Here is a 26,511-nt window from a genome sequence, read left to right on the forward strand (position 1 = left end):
CCTTGTCCATGGTCATGCCAGGGAAGTCAGAGGCGGGAGAAAGTGTCTTCCTCCTCAAATTCTTTAGGCACCAGTTCCTTCTCCCTACCGGAGGTAGAAGAGAGGGCAGGAGCCAGGAAAGTGGGAAATGACGTGGAATCTTGTCAGTGGTTGGTTTCTGCCATCTCAGAAGTACGAGGAAATGAAAACCCATCAAAGCAGAATGCCATTCCATGCCTCAGGCTTTTACCTCATCTCAAGTATCTGCTTTTTATTAATTGGTCTCATAAATAGAACATTCTATTGTTGCCCCTTTTCCTTTTAATGAACACACACTGGTTTCAGGGAATTCCTCTAATAATCCCAGTCTGACATGCCAGAGTTGCAATTTGGTTATCTTTTACCTCATTCTATTAATAGAAGACCTTCGTCGAGTCATCATTACATTAAAGGATTTGAAACAGTAATTGAGGTGTAATTCTATTTAATAATGCTTTTTCAACCAGGCAAGGTGCTCTATCGTTTGAAAATTCTTCCCAGATGATGCTGATAGGAGAGCTGAGAAACACTGCCCTAGACTACTCCACTCAGTCAACTGAATTTTTCTCAATGCCTCTTACCTGACCCTTTTTAAATGAGCAACACTTAACTCTTGCATCTTTTCTAAAGTGATTGAGATGACTTCCCCCCACCTAGTTTCTACAGTGCATCTTTGGAAAAAGTTTATCCTTACAATTAAAATATGAAATATCAAATACATAAACTAACTTTTAAAAAAATACAGTATCTTTCAACTTCTGGGTAAAAAGATTTTCTTCATTTGTGTAGCCACTTCTGTTTCATGAATGGGCATACTGATAGGCTATTTCATTTACTCTTCTCTCTCTAAAAAATCATGTTCTAATTAACTAAATGACAGTTATGAACACAAGACCTAGCAGACCAGACATGTTGCCACCCCAAGCTCACCTCTAAGTGAAATGGCCCATAGGACTGTTTTTTGCTCTACATGAAACTGCCAACACAACCAAGTGGGCCAGGGTGGGCTCCTGACCTAAGAACAGACAATCCCTACACTGTTTGGTGACTTGAGATGAGACCTGGTGTTAAAAGGTAAGCTGGCCAGTTAGTGTCTTGGCAATTAGAAATAAGAGCTGAGTCATGACAGAAAAGAACCTCAATGGGGCAAGGTAGAGTTATTATGAGAAAGCAGAAACTAAGCGTAAGCAAAAGCTGTGAATTAGACAAGCTGGTGACTAGAGAGAATGAAGCCAGCAATTTAACAAGAACTGAGCCGTATGCATGGCAGACCCCAAGCCTAAAGAGCCACTTCCTGAAGCCTAGGGGTTAGTTCTGGGTGGGAGAAGGAGGTGGTGTGGTGCTTCCTGAGTTCCAAGGCATGGATCCTTCCTTAAAAGAGGTCACATTGCTTCAGCTGACTTGTTAGCTTTGGAGTCTTTTTATGTCTGTCCTAACTTGAGATTCCTTGTAACTAAATAAGCCTAACTGGAACAACTAGTTAAGCCATGACTATTTGTTATAAGTAATCAATAATTTTAAAGTTCTATTTCCCTGAACAAATCTGGGAATGTTTAATCCATTAAATTTTAAAACTCTTGAGAAGTTTAATGTTTCCATATCAGTTGGTACAACTTACGTCAAGTTATAAAACTTTATTCAGTTTTGCAAAGACATCATTATACAGATAAATGTTCAATAACTGGGAAATCATAAGACTTCTATACTTTCAGGTTTGTTCGATCATGATACTTCTGATAAGGATCATCAGCATACCAGTTTCGCCTCTTCCAGAAAGACGTTGTCATTTTATCTAAGAGTTTACTCTGGGTTTTATTGCAGAACACAAATTCCCTCAAGCGTCTTTTTCTTGCAGCCGTCTTTTTCCATAATTTTTTCTTATAACCAGCCTGTTAGATAAATATTACAAGGACACTTAGAACATTAGATTATATAGGAAACACCAGATTGCTTTACTAGCCATGGTTTACAGGCCTAATGGGCACCAAGACCAAACTTTCACAGGGTCTGGTGTGTTTCTCAGAAAGATGTGATTCTCAATCAGCATTGGATAGAGAAACCAACCATGTGTAGTTTGAAACAGAAATATTAATGATTTAATATTTTGGAAAAAAAGATTTAAATTAAAACCACAGAAAATAAAGCTAAATAAATCTTTGTTGCTGGTGAAGTACAGGGTAGTGATATAGAATTATAATAGCTAACTTTATATGTATTACCTTATTATCTCTTTAACAATCTTCATTTATTTCTCTCATTTCACAGGTTTAAGAGAAACAACCATTGATTAGAAAAGTTACGTAGCAGACTGAGGTCAGAGAACTAGTAAGAGTTCTTCGCCACAACACTGCTTCTTTTCCTAATGTGGAGGATGATGAAGGGTTGATTGATAACATATGTGTTCATTTAAGGCCGCTAAGTATTATAAGGGCTGAGAAGCAGTTCTCTAGTCTGTCACTTCATTTATTCTTTCCACACACTAGGAACCAATTCATATAGCAAGTACTTTTCTAAAAAATAATGCATATTGTAAAACTATTAGGGACGGTGAAGGAATGATTAACCCATATGTTTAGCCTAACTGCCGTATATACCATGCATTATTAATTTTGAAGAACGTCTTTTTAAAGAAACAGAAAATTAAGATCAAACATAAAAACTATAATCATCGCCTGTTTAAACTAGAAAAGACGTTAGGTGCCACCCAGATTAATGCCTAACTCAAACCACACAGTAAGTGTCAGGCAGGTGAGACTAGAACCCATGCTATTGGTAAGAGCCCTGAGTCCTGTCAAGCCAAGAGCTCTTTAGGGCTCCACACTAACTGAACGAAACCAGAGCTCAGTGCTGAGAATGTGCCTTGAGTTTCTGACATGCTGGAGTGTTGTCACTGTGACCAGCAAGTTGTACAGCACAGGGATGCTCAAAAATAAGGACAGATTATTTAAGAGTTCTGCTTTTAAACTGCCAGAGATTAGATTTTTACTACTCGCTGGTTGCAATTTTAAATTGAAAGATTCAAATCAAAATCCCCTATTTGTACGATTTCCTAGTTTGCAAGCCAAACTGGGTCCCTGTGGATGGATCTCTGACTCAGAAAGCTCATCTGCTGTCCTACGCCCCCCACCACCCATATCCTTTGAAGATGATTCTGTGGAATGCAACAATATGGAAGTACTTAAAACATTTCAGACAATCTCTAGGTTCAGAAGTGGGAGGATCCGGGAATAAACAATCAAAATGAGGGACACCTGGAAACTGTCCCACAGGAAATACTTTTCAGTTTTTATACATTAGTGTCAATTAACTCACCCAGAATTTTTGTTTTCCCCTTAAAATCAGACATCGATGAAGGAAGCCATTCTGCATAAGGAATACTTCCAGGGGCCCTCAGTGTGGACTAGGTATTATGATTGGAAAATGTGATCAGGTCCTTTACAACAACGTGAGGGTTTCAGGGCCCAATAAAAGGGACATGGAAAGGAAGGCAAAGAAAACCACCCATTTCATTGTATCTAGGGTTAGATGAGGACCTGGCAATAATTAGTATGATACCAAAGGCATGGAAATGTTTCCAATGTCCCTAATTTCCCAAATCCAGAACTATTAACTACTTAGTTCAGCTACTTAGAGATGACATGAGTTTCCACTGCCTCGTGCAGGAAACCACCACAGTATTATTCCAATGAGAAATGAGCTGAGTCAACCTATTTATGTACAAATTTAGGGCTGTTGATGGGATAGGAGACAATCCTTTTAACCTATCAAATAGAAAGTCCTACCAATTAATTATTTTATTTTTACAAGGAAACAAATTTTGATCTTTGAAGAATCATTTGTTAACTTCCAAGGAGTGAAAGGGAATTAGGATTTGAATACTTATCAAAACTCAGAGATCGTTTTGCAAAACTCTGGTCTTCTGCTGCTCTAATTATCAGCTACTCTGTTTCCATGAATAAAGATTGAAGGAGAAAGCTGAGTCATGCTTATGACACGCTGTGGGAGAGGACAGAGCAGTAACAATGTGTCAGAGTCCTCCTTAGAGGCTGTGGTCCCTGGCCAGAGTCAGAATAGAAAGTTTTAACAAAGTGTATGTGGGGTTGATGTTCCGCCATTAGATGAAGGCACCTGGAGAATCCAATCCAAGGTGGGCTGAAAAGCTCTTCTGTCCCCAAACCTGAGCCCTGTGACCATGCTGTTGCTGAAGTCCCCACTGTTGTATAATAATACTCTAGGCTTACACAGAGCCTCCCAAAGGTTATCACACATTGCGGGTTTCACAGGGCTTCTGGTCATCATTAGATAAGCCAGACACGTAAGACACCTGGGATAAACCTGTCCTACATTGAAGACCATTGAAGACTTTCACCATTGTGAATAATCCTTTGTTTTATGAATGCTTAAACATGTTTTCTTCACATGGATTCATCTACATGAAGAGATGCCTGCCACGCCAGTACTTAAGCCCAGCACAGCTACTGGTAAGATGGGAGGAAGCTATGTCAATGAACAGGCTGAATTCTGCTTCGTTTTAATCACTTACATTCCTTTTTCAATCAAGTAACAATGTCAAGACTCACCTTCCTCCTTAGCCAAAGGCCAGAGTGAAGTCGAAGAAACCTATAGATGACAGCTTTCACAGTCTTCCTCTTGCCTTTTCGTGAACTGAAGTACGTTACAGTTCTGACTGGCAGCTTCAGGGCATTAGGAAGCAACGGGCCCACTCTAAAATACATTTTAAACATTTCAACTCAGCCACAAGGGTGACTTAAAGGACAAAAATCTTTTTCTATACTTAGAGATGGGTAACGCAGCTCCACTGGAATACAGCTGACTTTTAATATACATTGTTACTTCCAATGATCCATGACACTATGCATAAATAAGAATAACAACTACCACCAACTTGCAAGCTCGTCCTAATCTACCCCCTCAATCCCTATGAGAGAATGTATCCTATTATATTTTAATCATCTGGTTTTTAATCCATGTGCCCACTAGATTATAACCCCCTACTTCGGTATCATTTTGTCCTTTCTGTCAGGCACAGTGCTCGCACCCAGGTGTGCTTAGCTAAATATTTGCTGAGGAAATGAACGCCACATGAGCCCCACCTCGGATGCTGAGCATCTTGTGCACCCCCCACTTTGGCTGACAGCTGCCACCCAGGAAACCACACCTGTAACACAGAAGTGTGCTGTCTGGTGCTGGCAATACGGCACACGCATGCCAGCTCCGATTTTCCCACTCCATCAAGCAAAGTCTATGTAATAAATTACAGGTACACACAGCGTATCATCTACTTCTAAGATGTCTTTGCAGGCATGAATATTTTAGAATTTTTGTCCAAGCATCACGTTTACTGAAATATACCCTACCTATTGAGGATTGTTGCGGTGTGACCACATGTCAGGTTTCTGACAGACGTGATAAATCTGGGTGGAGAGGAAACAATTGAAGTCTGAATATGACGAAAATGCTGGGTGGACAGCGCAGAACTAAGACAGGCATTCTTGGCACAGTTTCGATAGGCTGAAGACGCCAAAATATTCAGGGGCCGTAAGATTCCTGTCAAGACAGAGAAGCACATATGCTTAATATGATTCTCCAGAATATGCATCAGATATTTAAAATTAAGAATTGTATTAAGGCAACCAAGTGTTATACGTTATTAATGTGCCCTGAGTGTCAGACTCACCTGTGGAGCTTTATACCAACCTTACTGAGGTATAACTTACATACCGCAAAATTACTTCTTCAATGCTTTTTAGTAAATTCAGAGTTGTGCAACCATCACAACGAGTTCCTAGTTCTATGTTTAACAGTACGGAACAAAATAACGTAACATTAATTCCCACGGCCAGATCTTCCTCTCTGAGACAGAACTCCCACCACACACAGTGCAATGGCAGGGCACAGATCCTGTCTCCCTGGAGAGACCCAAGAGTGGCAAGAGGAGGATAAAGAAAATAGAAGAGGTGTTTGAACTCTCCTCTAGAAGATGAATAGGCCATGAGAGGAGGAAGTACACAGCCCAGGTAGGATGAAAAACATGCAAAAACAAGGAGGCTGAAACAAGCACATGTGTGGAGTGGGCACTGCCTGCCTGCCTGTGTCAGAGACGCCGGGGGAGAAGCAGTGGGAAACGAGGCAGGCAGATCCTGAAGGGCCGAGCCGTGTGGACTGAACGCGGTTCTCTTTCTCTGTCCTTCACATGACTGCCAGACTGAGTCCACGTCTGCAAGGCTGATCACTCAGAGCTCTGCCTCTACTCGTAGATTCTGAGTCTAGTGTGGGACTCAAGAATGTGCACGTTGTTAAAACTCCATAGGATGATGGAAATGTCCTAAAACCGGAATGGGATCATGGTTGCACCACTCCCTAAATTCACTAAAAGTCATCAAACTGTACACATAAAACAGGTAATTTTATGGTATGCGAGCTCCACGGGTAAGTCAGCAGCTCAGCCAGGGCTTAGGACCACTGTCTTATTGTTCACTGCACTGATTTCACCTAACAAATAAGGGGCAGTGTGGTATAGAAGTGAAGTGCTAGAGTTTGAGTCACACTGGCTTCATATTCTAGCTCTACTACTTACTAGCTGTGTGACCATGAGCAAATTACTTGACCTCTCTGTGCCCCAGTTGCCTCAAATTTGAATGAAATTCACAATGGGGAGGTAATGAGAATTAAATGAGATAAAATATGTAAAGTGTTAGGAAGAGTGCTTGGCATAGAGAAATCATTTAATGAATGCTAATAGCAGAAAATAAAGAAGAGCTGAGGAATGTTTAGCGAAGACGGTATGTTAACGGGTGACAAAAGGAAGATAGAACACTTAACACCCTTATTTTGCTTTTATGTTCTCCATCAAACATAACTTTCAAACTGAGAAAGACAGCATAAACATTAATGAGTTAGCTGAAATCAAGAGTCAGGAAACCGGTCAGAGAGCTTTACACCTACCGGGCCCTTGTAAGTCCAATTCTCTATTCAGTGCAAGCATTCAAGCTCCAGGTATGAATAAATTACATCTCAAAAAACTGAAAATAGGACTCTGAGCCGGGAGCCCCCTGCCCCAATTCTCTCAGCGCTGGCAAATAAATGAATCCACAAACAAACAAACAAAAAAAAGAACTGAAAATAGTAGCAGATGTGATTACAAGCTAGGAGGTAATCTTTAAAGATTAAGTGAATTGAAGAGGAAGATTATAGAAGGAAAATGTCCCAGTTTTTACAGGTCTTCAAAACTTGATATATCTCAGTTAAAAAATTTAAAAATCTCTCAGAAATTCTTGGAAACCAAGTGTGAAAGAAGTCAGCAGATAGAGTCTAGAACATATAAATGGGTAAACTACAGGCTCACGTGTAGAAAAAATGTTAGAATGGACAAATAAATAGGAAATGCACAAAACAAAATATATTAACTAGGAGTGAACTGTTCCTTAAAAAGAACTTCTTTTCATTCCATACAGTCGCTAACTTGGGAAATCATGGGAATGTCTAGACACAGTGTATCCTGACTTTAGGAAGGCATGTGAAAAGGTGTATTTATAGCCTAAAGAAATCTAGAAATATGGGCAGAATAATACAGTTAGGTAAATTCCAAGCTGACTGGAAACTATCCCAAATTAGTCAACTGCTATTCTCCTGGTGAAAGTCTATTCCTGTCTCCCTGATTCCATTCCCCCCCCCCCAATTTTTATGAAGGTCCTGAAGCTGCATACAGCATGTTTATTAAACTTGCATATAAGCTGGGAACCATGGCATTCAAACATATTATTGAAAAGATAGACCATCTGGACTCAAAGTGATCTCAGTAAGCGAGAAAAATGGGTCAAAACTAACAAGATGAAATCTGGGATAAACACACTGAGCTTAGAAAAAGTGGTTACTGTAACAACAGTAAGGGTGAACCTGGCTTGAAAGCAGTTCCTGGGAACTGCTCCCCGGGAGGGCCTTTATCCATCATACCCTCTGGTGGACCAACCATGTGATTTAGCTTGTAAAACTCCAAGAGTCAAACTAGACTGTGTTTAACAAAAGGGCAGCACACAACTGAAGGACAGTAATTAGCTGCTCCTTCAGTCTTCTGCCCTGTTTGGGCATTTTACTACAGACCAGCATATCTTCAAGCACACTCTTGTATGGAGAACACAGACATTTTTACAATGGAAGTGTGACACGAAACTAGAGTTTTGAAGGATTAAGAGGAGGGAATAAGGAATAAGAGGGAACAGGAGAAGCAGCATAGGTGAAAAAGCAAAAAACAGTGTAACACCGTTTGGAGAATTATAAATAGCCCTGTGTGGCAGGAATCAAAGGGATGGGGGGAGGGACAGGGAAGTGAGTGCGACAGTGTCTAAAGTAATGGTCTTTGAGCTTTTTTGCTCCTATACCCTCTAAAAGAATTCTGAAAAATTATGTACCCTTCTACAAATTTTACATAACATCTAAAATTTTAAATAGTTTAAAGTGTTAAAAAGGATGTAATTTCCAATATATTTAAAATACTGACATTTAAAAAAAGCTATCACATCACTCTTAAATATTTTCAACGGGATAACAGTGAGTTGATACCCACCTATGTTATCTATTTAAAAAACACAAGAATAATAAATTCAAGTTGATGACAATAAGAACTTTTCATCAAAAGATACTTTAAATAAACTAAAAAGGCAAGCCAGAGTAGAAGATATTGGAAATACATTTAAATGAGAAAGTTTATATATCTAAAATATATAAAGAACAACAAAGACAAACAATAGGAAAATGGGCAAAATATTTAAGTGGGTACTTCATAAGAGAAATTAAATGGCCAATACACAGGTGTAAAGGTGTTCATGTTCATTACTAATCAGGGAAATGCTATTTAAACCACCATGAGACACCACTAAATACACACCAGGTTAACAAAAATTTGTAGGTCTAACAATACCAACTGTTGGTGAGGATGTGAAGCATAGAGCGCTCGGGTGATTTCACATAAGTGTATCACTTTGGCAGCATCAGGCAGTGCTGAAAATATACATACTCTCTGATTCTGCAATTCCACAGCTAGTTTTATAAATACACACACACACACACACACACACACACACCCCTACCTTAGAGAAACCCCAGCACTCATGTACCAGGACATGAGGTCAATCAGCTTTGTACCTAATCGTCCCAAACTAGAAACACCCAAATACTCATCAACAGTAACATGGAGAATTGTGCTGCAGTCACATAAGAGACTATCATATAGCAGCAATGAGAAAGCACTGCAGCTACGTGCAAAATGAATTTACCAAAGTAAAAGATACAAGAGGACATACTGTGCGCTACCATTCATGTGAAAACACAAACAGAAGAACTAAACAATATATTACTTGGAGATGCACACATAGAGGTGCTAAAACTATCACATACAAAAAAGACAAGGTAATAAAACCTATGAAGATAGTGTTTACATTTGGCAAAAAAAAAGGGACCTTTGACTGGGGAGGCTCACAGGGGTGCAGAGGAAGTTCTATGTCTTGACTTGGGTTAGTTATAGAGATGTTTGCTATAGAGTTTAGAGATACTGTGGGTTTGGTTCCAGACCAGGACAGTAAAGTGACTATCATAATAAATCAAGTCCAACGAATTTTGGTTTCTCAGTGCATATAAAAGTTATGTTTACACTATATACTGTAGTCTATTAGGTGTGCAATAACATGTCTAAACACACACACACACACACACACACACACACACACACACACACACACACACCTTAATTTAAAAATACTAACCATTATCTGAGCCTGTTGGAAAAAATGGTGTCAGTTGACTTGCTCCATGCAGGATTACCACAAACCTTCAATTCGTTAAAAAAAAAAAAAAAAAAGCAATATCTACAAAGCACAAAATGAGGCACAGCCTGTATTTAAGTGATTCATGTATGTTACATAAATTTTTCTTTGTTGTATTTCACAATTTAAAAATACCCCGTGTAAACAAGCTCTTGAATAACAGTTGGAAAAATTTACATGGTAGCATTTTTCTTCTTTCTATTCTTCCACAGAATTTTATCATTTAGTTTTTGTGAATGATTTACTGATAATCTTATCATATTTGAATGTTTAATTTTTTGCAAAAATCCTTAGACAAATAAATTAAGTTGCCTTCATTCCTGTCATCTCAATCAAGAAATCCTGTGACTGCCCTTGTGTCTGGGGCTGAGGGAGCCAAACAGCCACACTCCCGGTACCTTGTGTGAATACCACACACAGGAAATTACTGTGCCGGCACTACTCAAGGCGCCTTACATGCTGGAGCTCATTTAGTCCTCAGGTAGGTGGCATTATCCCTGTTTTAGAGCTGAAGAATCCGGTTGTGAGATACGTTTTCAAGGTCAACGGTCGTGAATGGTGGATCCCAGCCTCTGAATCAGAAAATTAGGTGGGGATTTTCTGTTTCCCTCGCCCACCTCCAGGCCTGTCCTCGTTTGTTTTCGAGGGAAGGCGGAATGGCTAGGAGCCGGTAAGGATGAGAAATCTACGAGCCACTCAGATCCAAGAAGGTCCAAGAGTCTCGGGGATCTCCTGGGCGGCCTCATGCAGGCAGCCCCGGAGAAAATTAGGTACCTTCTGGCATCAAATAGTGATCCCCTCCTTTTTTTTTCCTGTTAACCTCCACGCTAAACCCCCACTCCATCCTGCACCAGTCCCCCCTTCTGTGAACGTAAAACTCGAGCGCGTTGCTTTCCACTAACCTGTTGCTGCTCTCACCGCACTAGCAAATGTAGGGGCCGCCATCTTGCCACCCCGCCGTACGGCAGCCGGCTTGGATCTAAAAGCTTCAGGGCAAAGGGGAGTTAAGGAAAAGTAATCTGGGTGGAGTCAAAGACAGGGAAAAAAATTAATAAAGGAACGGTCAAATCAATTTTTATTGAACGTCTTGTATATGCCAGGATGTCCTTCACTCCTGTTAAACAAGTGCCTGGCATATAGTGGGCTCTCAATAAATTTTTATTGAACATTTGATTGAAAAATATTTAATACACACGACATACGTGAAACAATTTTTTTGCTCATTTTATTCAATTTATTTCAGAGAATAAAACATTATTTTTCAAAAACTGGTAGAAGAATGAGAAATAGCAACATGATTAAAAATTATTTTAAAAATTGAATTCCAATTATAATCAAGTGAATGTAAACCTCCTAAGGATATCTCACACGTTTTTTCTAATCATTAACACTGACTGTCATTTGTTAGAACAGAATTTCAACTCGTCCTGAACAATTTTACCTTCCTTAGTTTAGTCCTGGGAATTAGTGACTGTATGTTTTTTCTAATGTTCATGCAAACAAAAAAACCCAATGAACCTGTCTCCCATCCTTGTTGCCTAAGAGATTCCATGCATATACAATATATGACACTATTGACTTGTTGAAACGAGTAAGGGTTATAACATGGGCAAGATCATTCTTGGCAGTAAGAACACCAAGGGTTAAGGTAAGAAGAGGGAGCCAAGACAGAAAGACACAGGATTTATTTAGAGCAGTGGTTCTCCAACTTTTTGGTGTTAGACCCTCTTTACATGTTTAAAAATTCAGGACCCCAAAGAGCTTTTAATTATATGGATTATATTTATTAGTATTTACTATACTGGAAATTAAAATTGAAAAAATTAAAAATAAACTAATACTTGTATTAGTTTCCTATTGCTGCTATAACACATTACCCAAACCTAGTGGCTTAAAACAATGAAGACTTATTATCTTGTAATTCTGTAGGTCAGAAATCCAAAATGGGTTTCGCAGGTTAAAATCAAGGCATCCAGGGCTGTGTTCCTTCTGGAAGCTCCTCCTTGCCTCTTCCATCTTCTAGAGGCTATCTGTACTCCTTGGTTTATAGCCTCCTTCCATATTCAAAGCCAGTAATTGCATCACTCTGACTTCTCATTCCATTGTCATATCTTCTTTTCTGACTGATCTTCCTACCCCTCTTTCATTTGTCAGGACCCTCACAGGTAATCCAGGATAGTCCTGGATAGTACCCTCATCTCGATATGAATTTAATCCTATCTGCAAAGTCCTTTTTGTCATTTAAGGTAATATATTCACAGGTGCAAGGGATCAGGAGTATGTGGACAAATTTGGGGATAATTATTCTGCCTACCCCACTTATTTTTAAACAACAATTATAAACCTATCACATGTTAACATATTTTCATAAAAAATACTCCAAGATAAAAGAAATTAGTGTGAAGAGTGGCACTGTTTAACCTAATTGCACATCACCTTAAGGTCTGGTTTAATAGGAAGCTGGATTCTGAAATTTGCTTATGCATTCAATCTGTGGTATCTGGAAAGCTCTGTGGTATCTGGAAAGCTCTACACTTATGAGATAATGAATGAGCAAACATCTTAATATTATGGAGGTCTTTTTTATTTTATGGACCCTGAGAAGGGGCCTGAGGCTCCCCAGGGATCCTAGATCCCACTTTGAGAATCACGGCGATGGTTATCCTTCAGTTTCTCTGGGTTATAGGACATATAAGTGGGTGACGAGCTTGGAACACTCTTACTGCTATCTTGATCTCCACCTGCAGTGGCCACTTTGATCCTAGAAACATCCACATATGGTAGAAAAGCACTCTTGAGACATTTCATAAAGGTTCTTTGAGTTGGCAGTGGGAGTCACTGCAGTTTTTGAACAGGGGAGTGATTTAAATTTCTGAGTTACTTTAGGAGAGTCCATTTTAAAACCAACAAAAATTCATAAACTGCATGTGGAGAATGAGGATTAGGGACGTGGTTAAATGAGAGATTAGGAAAAGTTGCTAATGGTATTCAGGTCCAAAGTATGGCTGGAGCAGACTGAAATTGCTCGTTGGCATTGAGAGGATTATGGTCAAGGCGTTAGAAAAGTCATCACACTGGCATCACCTAGCATGTCAACAGTGGGCAGGGACGGGTGGGGAGATTGCAGCTCAATTGCTAAAATTACTAAAAAAGATGGGAGATTGCTCTGCAGCCTATTAGGTGATGGTGATAGAAAATGGAGGGCAATGTGATTACTAAAAAGTACCTTTCAAAGCATTGAGCATATACTAATATAATTATTTGATTTTAGATAATTTTTAAATCTTTCTCCATTTTAGAAATGGGATTAGTAGCGTTGTCTACCATACTGTAATACATTGCGTAGTTAAGACTCGAAAGTACTTTGCAAACACAATACACAAGTCATTTAGTGTCTATGACATTGTACTAATAGTATTAAATACTGTGTTCAATAATTAATAGGTTGTACCTTGATTACAGACTCGGTGGAATATCCTGAAGTGTTTTTGCACTGACCTTCTTATCTTCCAACAGACCGCGGCCAAATTACCTTTCTAAAATAAAAACTTGGAGAAAGCGGTGTGATTTAACCTGGAAGGAGCAGAAGCTATGAAATCCGAAGACTCTCGGTGCCTGTCCCTGCTCTGCCATTTGTCAGATACGTGAACGACACATTACGCACAAAGGTCTCTCCAAGGTTCCTTCACCGTCTCCCGCAATCAGGAAGACTCCTGAAGAAGGGCTGTCAAACGGAACAAACGCGGAAGCCAAGACGACACCGTTTGGCCAAATTGAATCCTTTCTACGAAATATCTATCGGACAGAGACAGCTGAGATGCTTTCTTGTTTGAATTCTCCGAAGAGTCACGCCTACCCGTTTTCCATACGGATCGAAGCCTAAGTTTCACAGGCCCACCCTCCCCTCCAGTTCACGTAGTAACCCCGGATTCGGGGTACCGAGCAGAACGCCCAGCGCGACCCGGAAGAACAAATCAATCTTTCCGCCAGGGGAGGGCTCGCTGGTATCTCGGAGCTGCGCGTGCGCAGTGGCGTTAATGTCCGCCGATACGCCCGGCGCAGAGGCGGCGCGGACGCACGCACGCACGGACGCAGGCGCTCCCCTATTAGTGCCGTTGCGGCAGCGCCGGAGTATACCCGCGGTGCAGTCCTCCCGCCGAGATGCTGCGGGCCTGTCACTTTTCCGGCGTGACCTCCGCAGCCCAGGTGAGCTCGAGGGCGCCGGGAGAGAGCGCGTGGTGAAGCTGACTCCCGGCGACCGACGGAAAACGAAGAGGGAGGCTTTCGCTCCGCTTAGGCCCGGGAACAGAGGGGCTCTCTCAGGGCCGTCCTCATCACGGGAGTCCCGGACGGGCCAGGCACGCGGTTAATTTCGCCGGACAGGGATGCCTTGAGGGTTATTGCTGAAGCGGGATGGGGTGTGGAAAGGAGATGGCTGGGAGGCGGGCGCAGGACGGGACGCTCGGCTTTGGGGACTTATCCAATCAAGCCCTCCCTGCCCCATTCAAGGACCAATCGCGGCTCCTGGAGCCGGGACGCCGGTTGAGCGCGTGATAGGTTTCGCGCAGCCAGTGGTTGAAGGTCGAGGAGTAGAACTACAGTTCCCAGCAGGAAATGCAGAGCCTTAGCTTTTTGCATTTTTCATAAGCAGGTGCTTGGATTGTTAGAGTCCGCGTTTTAGGGGTCAAGGTTGTAATTATTCCAGAGGGAGTTTTCTTTTCGTAGCTGAGAACATCTCAGCCATTCTTACCCTAAACAAAAATGAAAGATTGTAGTTTATGGAGTCCCAGCTCTTGGTACTTGAGAAAGGACAGTAGTGATGACCTTGTGCTTATTTCTGAGATTAGCCTGGGGATAAGGTGCTGGGACAATTTTGGCAGACATCCAAGGCACCTAGATACCCAGTTTTATTTCTCCACAATTATCAAAGTAACTTTCTAAAATTAAAAAGTAAACCTATTTCCATTGCTTATAGTTTTCAGAAAATTGATATTTTGCAAAATGCTGTATTGCAAAACAGTGCTCATGCTATAATGGAACAAAATCCCTAGACGTAGTGAGTTAGATAGAAATCATAAAAGCCAATGTTTTTTCAAATTTGCTTATCTCCCCGGATTCATTGTCGGTTAGGAGAAGCAGCCTCTTAAATGGGATCTGTATTAGTTTTCTGTTGCTACATAACAAATACCACACATGTGGCAACTTAAAACAACACCCATTTGTTATCTTACAGTTTCTGAACATGAATGGTCTGGGTTCTCTGCCCAGTGTCACACAAGGCTGCCATCAGGGTGCTGGCTATGGTTCTTGTTTGGAGCTCAGGGTTCTCTTCCAAGTTCACGTAGTTTGTTGGCATAATTGAGTACCTTACATAATTTAATAACTGTAGGACTGAACTCTCTTTTCTTGCTAGCTTTGCCTAGCCTCTCTCTCCCAGAGGCTGCTTGAAGTTCCTTGCCACAAGGTCCTCAGAGGCAGATCATAGCACGAATGTGTGCTTTCTTGCAGGCTATCAGGAACTGGTCTCTTTGACTTCAAAATCTCTCTTGACTTCCCTGTTTCTGATCTCTAGACCCAGATGGAAAGGGTTTCTATTATTAGGCCACGCCCACCTGGATAACCTCCGTTTTGATTACTTCAAAGTCAACTGATTAGTAACTTGAATGACATCTGCAAAATCCCTTTTGCCATACAACCCTAATTATGGCCTTAGCAGCAGGGTGTGGAGACCATGGGGGCCTTCTTAAAATCTGACATACAGTGGTCCCTAAGTGGGGCTAGAAGGATGAAGAAAGTAGAGCTGCCTTTCAGGGCAGAATTGTTGAAGTTTGGCTTTGGAGCCCTCCTTTCAATGGCACACTTTTCCTTATTTTGTCCTCAGGTTACATCAGAGTTGTCAGTGCTCTGATCCCTCTGTCTGCCCTAAAGTCCAAAATTACTTTTTCCTTTCTTTCCTTTATCAAAATATTTTCCCCTTGCTGGGTTCCCAGTGAGGAAATTAGAATAAAACAGATTAAGACTTAGCTTGCAACCAATCTTTCTCACCTTCCTAAAACTGCTATCTTACAACATTTTTTTCCCCCACAACTTTTTTTTTTTTTTATTTTAAGATTTTTCTTGGGGAAGGGGAACAGGACTTTATCAGGGAACAGTGTGTACTTCCAGGACTTTTCTCCAAGTCAAGTTGTTGTCCTTTCAGTCTTAGTTGTGGAGGGCGCAGCTCAGCTCCAGGTCCAGTTGCCGTTGCTAGTTGCAGGGGGCACAGCCCACCATCCCTTGCGGGAGTCGAACTGTCAACCTAGTGGTTGAGAGGATGCGCTCCAACCAACTGAGCCATCCAGGAGGCAGCTCAGCTCAAGGTGTTGTGTTCAATCTTAGTTGCAGGGGGAGGAGCCCAACATCCCTTGTGGGACTCAAGAAATTGAACTGGCAACCTTGTGGCTGAGAGCCCACTGACCCATGTGGGAATCGAACCGTCAGCCTTTGGAGTTAGGAGCCTGGAGCTCTAACTGCCTGAGCCACTGCCCCCCCCCCCTTTTATAAAATGGTTTATTCTTACTATCTCCTCAATCATTCTGTAGCGTTTTATACTGTTGGTTAGTGAAATTTTTTGGGTTTTTTTTTTTTTTTGGCTTTTCTCATGTAATATCTTGGGGCCTATCTTACCCTTCATCTCTCCTGTTTTCCTTTGTTGAGTGTGCTTCCTCCTGTACCTCTAAATATACTCCCAAGGTGTTTTCTCACTCTCTCTCTCTGAGGCTTTGTTTTTGTAGAGCAGTTTTAGGTTCACAGCAAAATTGAGGGAAAGTACAGAGATTTCCCATGTACCTCCTACCCCTACATATGCACAGCCTTCCCCAATATCAGTGTTCTCCATCAGAGTGGGACATTTGTTACAACTGATGAACCTACTTGACACATCATAACACACGAAGTCCATAGTTTATTTGCGTTAGGGTTCACTTTGTGTACATTCTGTGGGTTTGGACAGATGTGTGATGTCATTTTCCATCATTATGGCATAATAGAGAGTATTTTCACTGTCCTAAAAATAGCTTTTTAACTATTTATCACTACCGCAACCACTGATCTTTTTACTGGCTCCGTAGTTTTGCCTTTTCCAGAATGTCATACAGATGGAATCATACAGTATGTAGCCTTTTCAGATTGGCTTCTTTCACTTAGTAATATGCATTTAAGGTTTTTCTATGTATTTTCATGGCTTGATAGCTCATTTCTTTTTAGCCTTGAATAATATTCCATTGTTTGGATATACCACAGTTTTTCCATTCACCTATTGAAGGATGTTGTGGTTGCTTCCAAGTTTTGGCACTTAAAAGTAAAACTCAAAATATTCATGTGCAAGTTTTTGTGTGGACATAAGTTTTCAATTCCTTTGGGTAAATACCAAGGATCACGATTGCTGGATTGCATGGTAAGGGTATGTTTAGTTTTCTAAGAAACTGCCAAACTATCTTCCAAAGTGGCTGCACCTTTTTGCATTCTCAGCAGTAATGAATGAGAGTTCCTGTTGTTCCAACTCCTTGTCAGCATTTGGTTCTGTCAGTGTTCAAGATTTTGGCCAATACGCGTGTAGTTATACCTTATTGTTGTTCCCACCTCTTTTTATGCTATTACTTGGGATTACATCAGTTCTCAGAACTATAATCCCTAAGCAGATGACTTTCTAGCCTTTTTTGATCTTTGCACTCAAATTTTAAATTCTTGTTTGATTTTTGTCAACTTAATGTAGAATAACCACTTGTCAAAATCCTTTCTACTTCTTCAAAGTTCATCTTAAAGGTCTTTCTGCTTTTTCTATTGCCCTCCTAGAGTTAGTTCTTTACATAGTAGTTAATAAAGGCTTTTTTTTTTTTAAGCATTCAGATAATGTCATGCCCTTCAATGACATCCCATCATCTTCAGAATAAAATCTAAATTCGACTATACCCCTAGACTGCCCATGATCTGGCTGTTTGCAGATCTCATTTTTCTATTCTGCTTCATTCTGTCCTTCTGATATCTCCAGTACAACATACCTCTTTGCCTTTTCATTTGCTGTTTCTTTTACCATGAAGTCTTCCCACAGTGCTTAGCTCACTTCACTCATTTTCTAAATATCACCTTTCCTTCAGAGATATCTTCCCTGACCACTCTCTTCTGACCGCTCTCTTCTGACCACTCTCTACTTCCTTGCATCACTCTGAGCTTACCCTTACCCTACTTTGTTTTAATTGTAGCTCTTACGGAGATTATGGAGGCCTTCATAGAATTTCGCCTATGGTGATACCCAGTTGGGGCTAGAAGGATGAAGAAAACTGCCTTTGAGGGCAGATGAGTATTCAAAGCACTATTCACATTGGCCAAAATATGGAGACAACCCACATATCCAACTGATGTCTGGCTAAACAAAATATGATATATGCATGTGATGAAATTTACATTCAGCCATAAAAAGAAATTAAGTATATGCTACACACATGACACATGTAACAACATGGATAAACATTGAAAATATGCCAAGTGAAAGAAGCTAGGCACAAAAGGCCACATATTGTGATTCCATTTATACAGAATACTCAAAATAGGCAAATCTGTAAAGCTGGAAAGTGAATAGTGTTTGCCAGGAGCTGGAGAGAGGGGAAAATGGAGAGACTACTTAGTTGTTGGTGTAAGAATTTCCTTTTGGAGTGATGAAAATGTTCTAGAATTAGATAGTAGTGATGATTGTTGTATAGCATTGTGGATGTACCACTGAATTAATACACTTTAAAGTGGTGTATTTTATAAGTGAATTTTACTACACACAGGGGGAAAAAACTTGTTACTAGCTCTTTGGGTGGCCTGAGGTATAGAGGCAGAGCTATATATAATTAAAATAATGTAAAATGATATATATTGTATTATAAACTTGAAGTGGCATTCATTGACCAAATATGGGACAATGTTAAGTTTTCAAAGGGATAATTACAACTGGTTAAAATCCATCAAAAGTGTTTGAATTCATGAGTTCATAAAGATAGTGTTCTGGTTAGCTATAGCTACATAAACCACCTTGAGCTTGGCGTAAAATAGTTTTTATTTATCGTCTCAGTTCTGGCGGTTGCCTGGGCTCCCCTGGGCTCTGTCCCACATGAGGTTGTCGTCAGACAGTGGCTGGGCATAGAGTCGTCTCATAGGCTCCTCTCTCTCCGGTCTGGCAGTTCGTTGATAGTGGTGGCAGCTGATACCTCGGCTGGGCGTGTCGGCCGGAACACCTACGTGAGGCATCGTATGTCTGGGCTTCTTCACAGTGTGGCAGCGGGGTTGGTTCCAAGAGTGATAGGAGACTAGCGGGGCAAAAGCTGTGTCCCCCTTTATGGTCTAGTCTCAGAAGTCCCAGAGCATCACGTTCATTGCCCTTTATTGGTAACTTAGCAACAAAGTCCTGCCCATGTTCAAGGGGAGGGTACATTGAACTCATTTTGGAGGAGTGGTAAGATTCTGGAGGAGCATGTGGTGCAGGCAATATTGTTGCAGTCAATGTTGGACAATACAATCTGCCCTCTATCCACAATTCACATTCCTCCCACGTGCAAATACATTCACAGCCTTCCTCAAAACCCTCCAAAATCTCATTCCATCACAGCATCAGGCGTAAAACACCAGGATCTTGTCATCTAAGTCAGATTCCTCTGCAAACAAGACATTTTGGATGTCATCCTTAGGACACAGCCCCCTAAGTACTTTTCTTTCAGTCTGAAGAACTGTCAACTAGAGAGAAGTTCTCTGCTCCCCATACATCCAATGTACAATCTAGTGTGACAGGCAGTCTAGACACTCCCATTTAAAAGGCAGAGAATGGGGCACACAGCAGTCACTGCTCCATCACAAACGGGAAATCTAGCCGGGCACATGTTGCTCATTCCTTAATTAGGTAACATCACAAAAAGAGAGACAACCTGACATTGTGTGTCTCCTGATGAAAGAACACAACACCACCTTAAGTTTTGCCAAAGAGGGTAAACCTTTATCTGAGCAAGTGTCTGGATCTGACTCTAGTTTATAGGAAATACAGAAGACAGGAACAAGTTAATTGCACCAATCAGTAGAAAATTCTACAGGTCAAGCAAAAAATTAATTATTGGAGGAAAACCTATAGATTAAGAGAGACTTAGAGACATCAAATTGTGTGTGTGTGTGTATTAAACAACAATATTTCTCACAGTTCTGGAGGCTGGGAAGTCCAAGATCAAGGTGCCAGTAGATTTGTTGTCTGGTGAAAGCCCACTTCCTGGGTCACAGACAGCCATCTTCCTGCTGTGTCCTTGCATGGCAGAAGAGACACCAATTTTTTTAAACAGGCAAATCTAAACTATGGTGGCTAGGGACTATTGGGTGCTACAACCATGAAAAACTTAAATTTTCTGATTTTTTAAAATTGATTTAGGATATTAAATGCTACGTAAAATATGATAGTAGGCTAATAGAGACAATACTTAATTTAAAAAACAAAATCAAAAGCTTTTGTTTCAGATAACCCTATTAGAGTCATGATATAATAATTTCTGCTTTTTTCTCATTCAGAAGTATGAAACTATTACTTTCATCCTTGGTCATAAAAGGTAATTTTTTTCATATTTTATCCTCAAATAGGAGTACTTTTTACAATGAAAGGTATGTTGTTTAATTGAAAGCATTTTGATAGCTTTAAAAATCCAGAAAAATTCTGGAAAAAAATAGTACTAAAAGAGAGTATTAATCTGACCCTGCCAGAATAAAAGCTAATTCTAATATTCAGTAGTTAATACATTGTAGTATTAGTGTATGAATAAATAGATAAATGGAACAAAATAGGAACCCTAAATGTACCAAGGAATTTAGTATATTTTAACCGTGGTATTTTAAATCACTGGAAAAAATGGATTATTCAGTCTATTATTTAGGACTGAATAGACATCTGGAAAAAAATACAATAAATTTTTACTTTACACTAAGTTCAGAGATTTTCGTTTTTCTTTTTAATTGGGGAATATTGGGGGACAGTGTGTTTTTCCAGGACCCATCAACTCCATGTCAAGTCATTGTTTTCAGTCTAGTTGTGGAGGGCGCAGCTCACTGGCCCATGTGGGAATCGAACCAGCGACCTGGGTGTTCTGAGCACCGTGCCCTAACCACTGCACAAACCAGCCGCCCTAGGTTCAAAGATTTAAATATTTAAATATTTTAAAAAAGAAGAAATGACGAGAGTAGAAGAAATCATGGAAGAATTACTTTGTAATCTGGGGGTGGCTTTAAGACTATGAGAAAACCCAGAAGGCATGAAAGACTGACAGTTTTGACTACATAAAAATTTTCTGCATGGCATAAGCTACCGTAAGCAAAAATAAAAAGCAGATCACAAACTGGATAAAAACATTTGCAATTAGCAGATACATGGCTAGTTTCTTTTCATATTAAAGAGCACTTAGAGAAAAGAATATGAAAAAGATCAGTCTTATTTAAAAGTAGTCAAAAGCTATGCTCTGATAGTTCATAACAAAAGGAAATAAAAGTAGATCATAAGTATATGAAAATATGCACAGTCACAGTAAAGATACAGTGATTAAAGCTACACTGAAAGTATTTTGGAAAGGCTGTGGGAAAACATTCTCTCATACACTACAGAGGAAAATTTACTTCTGGCTAATTTGGCAGTGTTCATCCACATTGCAATGTTTGCTTTAAGAATTGGCCCAAAGTAATGTATGTTTCCCAGGCAGAATTACTTATTATGACAAAAATTAAGGGCAGCCGGTTGGCTCATCAGTTGGCTAGAGCATGGTGCTCGTGGCACCAGTGTCGCCGGTTCGATTCCCACATGGGCCAGTGAGCTGTGCCCTGCACAACTAGATTGAAAGCAACGACTTGACATCCTGGAAAAACACACTGTTCCCCAATATTCCCTAATTAAAAAAAAATTCTTAAAAAAAAAAAAAAGACAAAACCTCATGTCCATCAAAAGGGAACTGGCTAATACAGTAACAGCCATACAGTGGAATACTGAATCTGTAAAACCCACCAGGAAGATTTTCATGTACTAACATAGGATAATCTCAAATATATACTGTTGAATGAACTTTAGTACAGAACTGTGTGTATATTACATCATTTGTGTAAAGGTGGTGTGTCAGGAATTCTTTGTCACAAATATCTCTGGCCATATAGGAAACAGCATCGATTGTCTACGGGGAGGGGTCTGAGTGGCTGGGAGTCAGAAGTCTGAGGGAGAGTTCACTCTATACAGCTAAACCTTCCGAGGTTTGATTTTAAATTTTACATTTTAAATTTACTTACAACTGGAAACTATAAATTTACAGTCACATCAAATATATTCTGTCAAAGGGACAAAAGAGGGTTAAAATGAAAGAAGATGGATAAAGAATCAGGTTAAAAATACTGATGTGAATAGGGTGTTCTCACATTCTAGTGTTGAACTGCATGTAATGGAGTTGTTGGCATGTGAAAGGAGGTGCAGTTCTGTTTAAAACTTTGTTTGACCTGCTTTACAGAACAGTAGTAGGAAAACACCCTTTTCTGTTAAAGGCAGTTCAAAATTATTTCGAATTCTACACTTCAGGTAATACTTGAAATACTTTTGAAATACCAATTGTAACTCCTTTACGTGTTGTTAAACATATAGTTTGTTTTGTGTTTTTTCCCCAAATTAATACATTAATTTGATGTTTACCTTTAGGCTTTGGCAAATAGAGTGTAAATTATAATTCTAGAGTAATCTCATGTGCCTTCTGATCATATATTTTCTTCAGATTTGAAATACTTCTAAAATGAAGTTTGTGCTTTTCTGACATTCCTCAGATGCAATTTCATCAAGAAACCTAGAGAAAGCATTTTTCCCCCTTGACTTGTTGCAGTTCAGTTTTCTACTTGGTATAAAGATTTTATTTATGGATGTAATAAATTTGAAATTTCAGAGTGATAGCTATGAATGTTTTTAAGTTTATCAAAACCTTCCCCAAATAGTACTACTTAGATGTGTGTTTATTTGTTTTATTTAAGGGATCCACATATTGTTAAGAAACATTTGAGTCTATGTGCTTTACTTTGATTAAAACAAATCGCAAAGTATTTCCGTAGTCATTTGCTTTTTAGGTAAAGATAGACTAGTTATATGGAGATAAATATTTACTTGGGCATTTATAACATTAGTTAAAATTATTTTATACAATAATATAAAATGGCTTAAGATTACAAAGTGAAAATAGATATTTTATACCATTGTTTTATTTTTTTCTTGCTAATTAAGAAAACATGGAAAGTCCCAATTGTATCCAAGAAATAATTAGCATACGTAACACTTAAAAATGCTAATTGATCATAGTCTGATAATCTTTTTTTTCTTTTAATCTTAAAAGTAATTTTATATGAGCCTTGGGGTGCAGGAAGCATCACTGTTTTTAAGGGTCTATAAACATGTTTCATGGTAAATTGATTTCTGAAAGTAAAATAATTTTTTGTTTAATGAAGACATTTGTACTAAAAATATTACTTCTGAGTTACTAACCCTAAAGCTTCCCAGATTTCTTTAACTGAATTGGTTGTGATGTTTTCTCCTTCCTCTGTAGAGTTGTCTCTGTGGGAAATTTGTCCTTCGTCCATTACGACCATGCCGTAGATACTCTACTTCAGGCAGTTCTGGGTATGTAGCCTGTCTCCCTGTAAATTAACTGTGTGCTAAGGAGAGAGAGAGGGAGGGAGGGAGGGAGGGAGGGAAGGAGGGAAGGAAGGAGGTAGAGAGGGAGGCAGGGGGAGAGAGAGAGAGAGAGAGAGAGAGAGAGAGAGAGAGAGAGAGAGAGGAGACTATGTGTCTGTGTTTTCCTTGAGTATGGGAATAGCGGCCTAAAACCTTTTTTGTTGAAGGGATATGAACACTGGAGCTTTACTGTAGGTGAAAATCTGTTATAATGCTCTTTTTGGTTCTTTAGTAATTGGATGGCGTTCAAGGTAGACTCCTCCACCCAGGCCATGCGCTTGCTATCTTCCATTCTATGGCAAATAGATTTATATCTAGAACTCAGCACATTGTAACTTGAAAAGTAGTTGTTAGTTCTATTTGATATTTGTATTATCTTTTATAAAGGGTTTCTTTTATTGTATTTACAGAAATGTTTATGGGAAAAGAAAGTTTGAAAGTTAGTGATACTTCTTTCTTGGGTTCAAAGGAAATCTCATGGTTGTGAACATCTTAAATTTTAAGTGTTAAAGGGTACATTGCTTCATCCTATTCTAGCCATTACTGTATTTAAATTTTTTTCAGTTGTCCATAAATAAATGATTTTCTGTTGCAGACATGTTTAAACAAATCAGGGAACAATGACGTGCAGCTCTGGTGATAAACTTGGCTGCTGTGATCTGAATAAGTGGTAGAAAAGTAGAAGTAAGAGGTCTTTGAGTTGGTTTAGGAGAGCCACGAAATATAAATGTGTTTCCTGTTTCTTTCCCTTAGGTTGTCACCTGGCAAAATTATTGGAGCTGGTCTCGTGTTTGTTGGTGGAGGTATTGGTGGCACTATCCTCTATGCCAAATGGGATTCCCATTTCCGGGAAAGTGTAGAGAAAACCATACCTTACTCAGACAAACTCTTTGAGATGGTTCTTGGTTCCTCACCTTATGATGTCCCATCACCAAAGAAACCGGTAAGAGCTTTAAACATTATTTCAATTTAGCTTATAGAAAACTTGTAAGTGTGGGTTGTCTTCATCTGGAAAGTGTCTCGCATGTATAATTCAATAGAACTTGCCAGATGTGTTTGTCAGGTTTCTTTACTATGGATCTGTAGAGTTGGATTTTTATCCCTTTGGAGTCCCATAGTGCTCTGTTTTAGTACACAACACATAAAAAATAATTGTGTGGCACATGAGGGTAAATGGAAGAGGCAGCTTGGACAGAGGTAACCCTGGCTGCCCTGTGGACTGAGGGGATCTGTGTCAGCCTACACCATTGCAGCTGTCTAGCTCGGACTTATAACAGTAAAACATAAGCTGGGAAGGGTCATGACACAGACCCCAAATGTTTCGTTAACAGTTGCTCCTTTTAGACCACAAAGTAGAGTCTCAGAATTTTCAGCTACGTACTGATTAGTTCTTTAGTTCTGATTGGTATTCCTGGGACTGTGCGTGTTCTTCAGAGTTTCACCCCCTTTTTCCCCCGTCAGGCTTAAAAGTTTTAAAAAAACATCTTAAATATATCTTCATTCAAACAACTGCTTGAAAAGACGTTTATAAAAGAGCATGGATTTTTGCTGATTTGGTATTGAGTACTGATGCTGTGAGTCTGGGCATGGCTGATAAGTTCATTCTTAGAATCTGGGTGGACTTCTGTTCTCTAGTGTATGGCATGGTCTAGAGTTAATATTTAGGAAAGCAAGTGTCTTCTGACAACCCCCACCCCCCAAACATGCTTTTTCAGAATGTCCTTGGTAAGTCTTCTACATCGTTTGTTCTTCCTCGTGAACTTTAAAATGTCTATACTGGCTGAGTGAGACTGTTTTGTAGCTTTAGTAGTCAAGGAGCAGAATTCTATGGATTCATTCTAAAATCCTGGGTCTAGGAAATGTGATCAAAAAATATGGCGAATGTTAAAAAAATTGTAACAGTAAAAGACACATTGCCATTAACCTCCCTCAAAATACTCCCCCTCACTTCGAACACACTTATGCCATCATCCTTGCACTTTCTGAAGCAGTTCTGGAAGTCGTGTTTTGTGAGTGTCTTTAGTTGCACTGTTGTGGCTGCCTCAGTGTACTAAGTCATTTTGATTTTGGGGAAGAGCCAGAAGTTGCACGGTGCCAGATCTGGTGATTAAGGTGGAGGAGGACACACTGTAATGTTTTTATCTGACAGAAATTGCTGTACACCAGAAGCGATGTGTGACACGGAGTATTGTCATGATGGATGATGAAACTGTTTGCCTATTTTTCAGGCCATTTTCTACACACACTGTTTCTTAAATGCTGTAATAAGCCCTTATAATATTCAAAGTTCACCGTAGTGTTCCTGGGTACAAACTTGGCTCGTACAATTCCATCAAGGTCAAAAAAACACAATTAACATCACCTTTCCCAACGCTGGATGGTACTCGGTGGCAGCAACAGCAGCAGTCACTGTATTTTTTGATCACACCTTGTATTTTAAGCTACATGACCCAGGAGAAATAGCTGCAAGCAATTTTAGGAGCATGGTGTTAGGCTGCAGTCCAGAGTAGCGTTTTTTTCCTTGCTTGATGTGGCTTCGGGTGTCATTCTTTGTAGGTGACTTGTTTATCATCAGTAGCCTTGGCCTCTTCTCTTTCCTCTTTAGCTACCTGCTGAACATTCCCAGTTGGATAACTTAGCAGATCCATACTGTACTACCTCCAGACTTACAAAGGATACTCTTCCTGATTTGCTTTTTTTTTTTTTTTTTGTATTAAAGATAGTACCATGCTGTCAGTAGCTAGGTTAGAATTCTTGGATTGTCTTCATAGTTGCCCATATTTTGTTAGGTATGCTATCTTGTTTAATCTCTACTATTTGTTTTTCTTGCATTACCAGTATCCTTGCCCCATTTCTGACATTTTATCACTTCATATCCAAATTAGCTTCCAAACTAGACTTGTTTCTCTCCCTTGAACACAA

General features: G+C 39.8%; 2 protein-coding genes across 11 annotated transcripts in view; one reads left to right on the forward strand and one right to left on the reverse strand.

Annotated features, from left to right (window-relative positions):
- Positions 1-1,637: 1,637 nt before the first annotated feature.
- Positions 1,638-14,061, reverse strand: MRPL35 (mitochondrial ribosomal protein L35). Of its 2 annotated transcripts, none has more exons than XM_081068347.1 (5): positions 13,309-14,061; positions 10,760-10,843; positions 5,397-5,586; positions 4,599-4,743; positions 1,638-1,907 (listed from the first exon to the last, which is right to left on the reverse strand). In XM_081068347.1, exons 2-5 carry the CDS (start codon positions 10,800-10,802, stop codon positions 1,719-1,721), a joined length of 567 nt encoding a protein of 188 aa, XP_080924473.1. In that variant the 5' UTR covers positions 10,803-10,843; positions 13,309-14,061; the 3' UTR covers positions 1,638-1,718. The 2 variants fall into 2 exon arrangements, with proteins under 2 accessions (XP_080924473.1, XP_080924472.1); XM_081068346.1 differs by having other exon boundaries at positions 10,760-10,876; positions 13,309-13,820.
- Positions 13,883-26,511, forward strand: part of IMMT (inner membrane mitochondrial protein) — a gene marked incomplete at its 3' end in the record, with an annotated part of 41,666 nt that continues 29,037 nt past the window's right edge. For 5 of the 9 annotated variants that reach the window (XM_081068329.1, XM_081068328.1, XM_081068332.1 and 2 more), the window contains exons 1-3: positions 13,927-14,063; positions 23,462-23,535; positions 24,343-24,532. In XM_081068329.1, coding sequence (XP_080924455.1) covers positions 14,019-14,063; positions 23,462-23,535; positions 24,343-24,532 — 309 coding nt within the window. In that variant the 5' untranslated portion in view covers positions 13,927-14,018. Of the gene's footprint in view, positions 14,064-23,461; positions 23,536-24,342; positions 24,533-26,511 lie in introns of all 9 variants that reach the window. The other 4 variants (XM_081068331.1, XM_081068335.1, XM_081068327.1 and 1 more) reach the window with 4 other exon arrangements.

Source organism: Rhinolophus hipposideros (assembly GCF_964194185.1).
Source record: "Rhinolophus hipposideros genome assembly, chromosome: 12".
Lineage (NCBI taxonomy): Eukaryota > Metazoa > Chordata > Mammalia > Chiroptera > Rhinolophidae > Rhinolophus > Rhinolophus hipposideros.

Excerpts from the sequence above, each read along its gene's own strand:
- MRPL35 (XM_081068347.1), bottom strand. The coding sequence starts at position 10,802 with ATGGCGGCCCCTACATTTGCTAGTGCGGTGAGAGCAGCAACAG. Across the intron at positions 5,587-10,759 it reads TGCGGTGAGAGCAGCAACAG|GAATCTTACGGCCCCTGAAT; the intron begins GTTAGTGGAAAG and ends CTGTCTTGACAG. Across the intron at positions 1,908-4,598 it reads GCCTTTGGCTAAGGAGGAAG|GCTGGTTATAAGAAAAAATT; the intron begins GTGAGTCTTGAC and ends TTTATCTAACAG.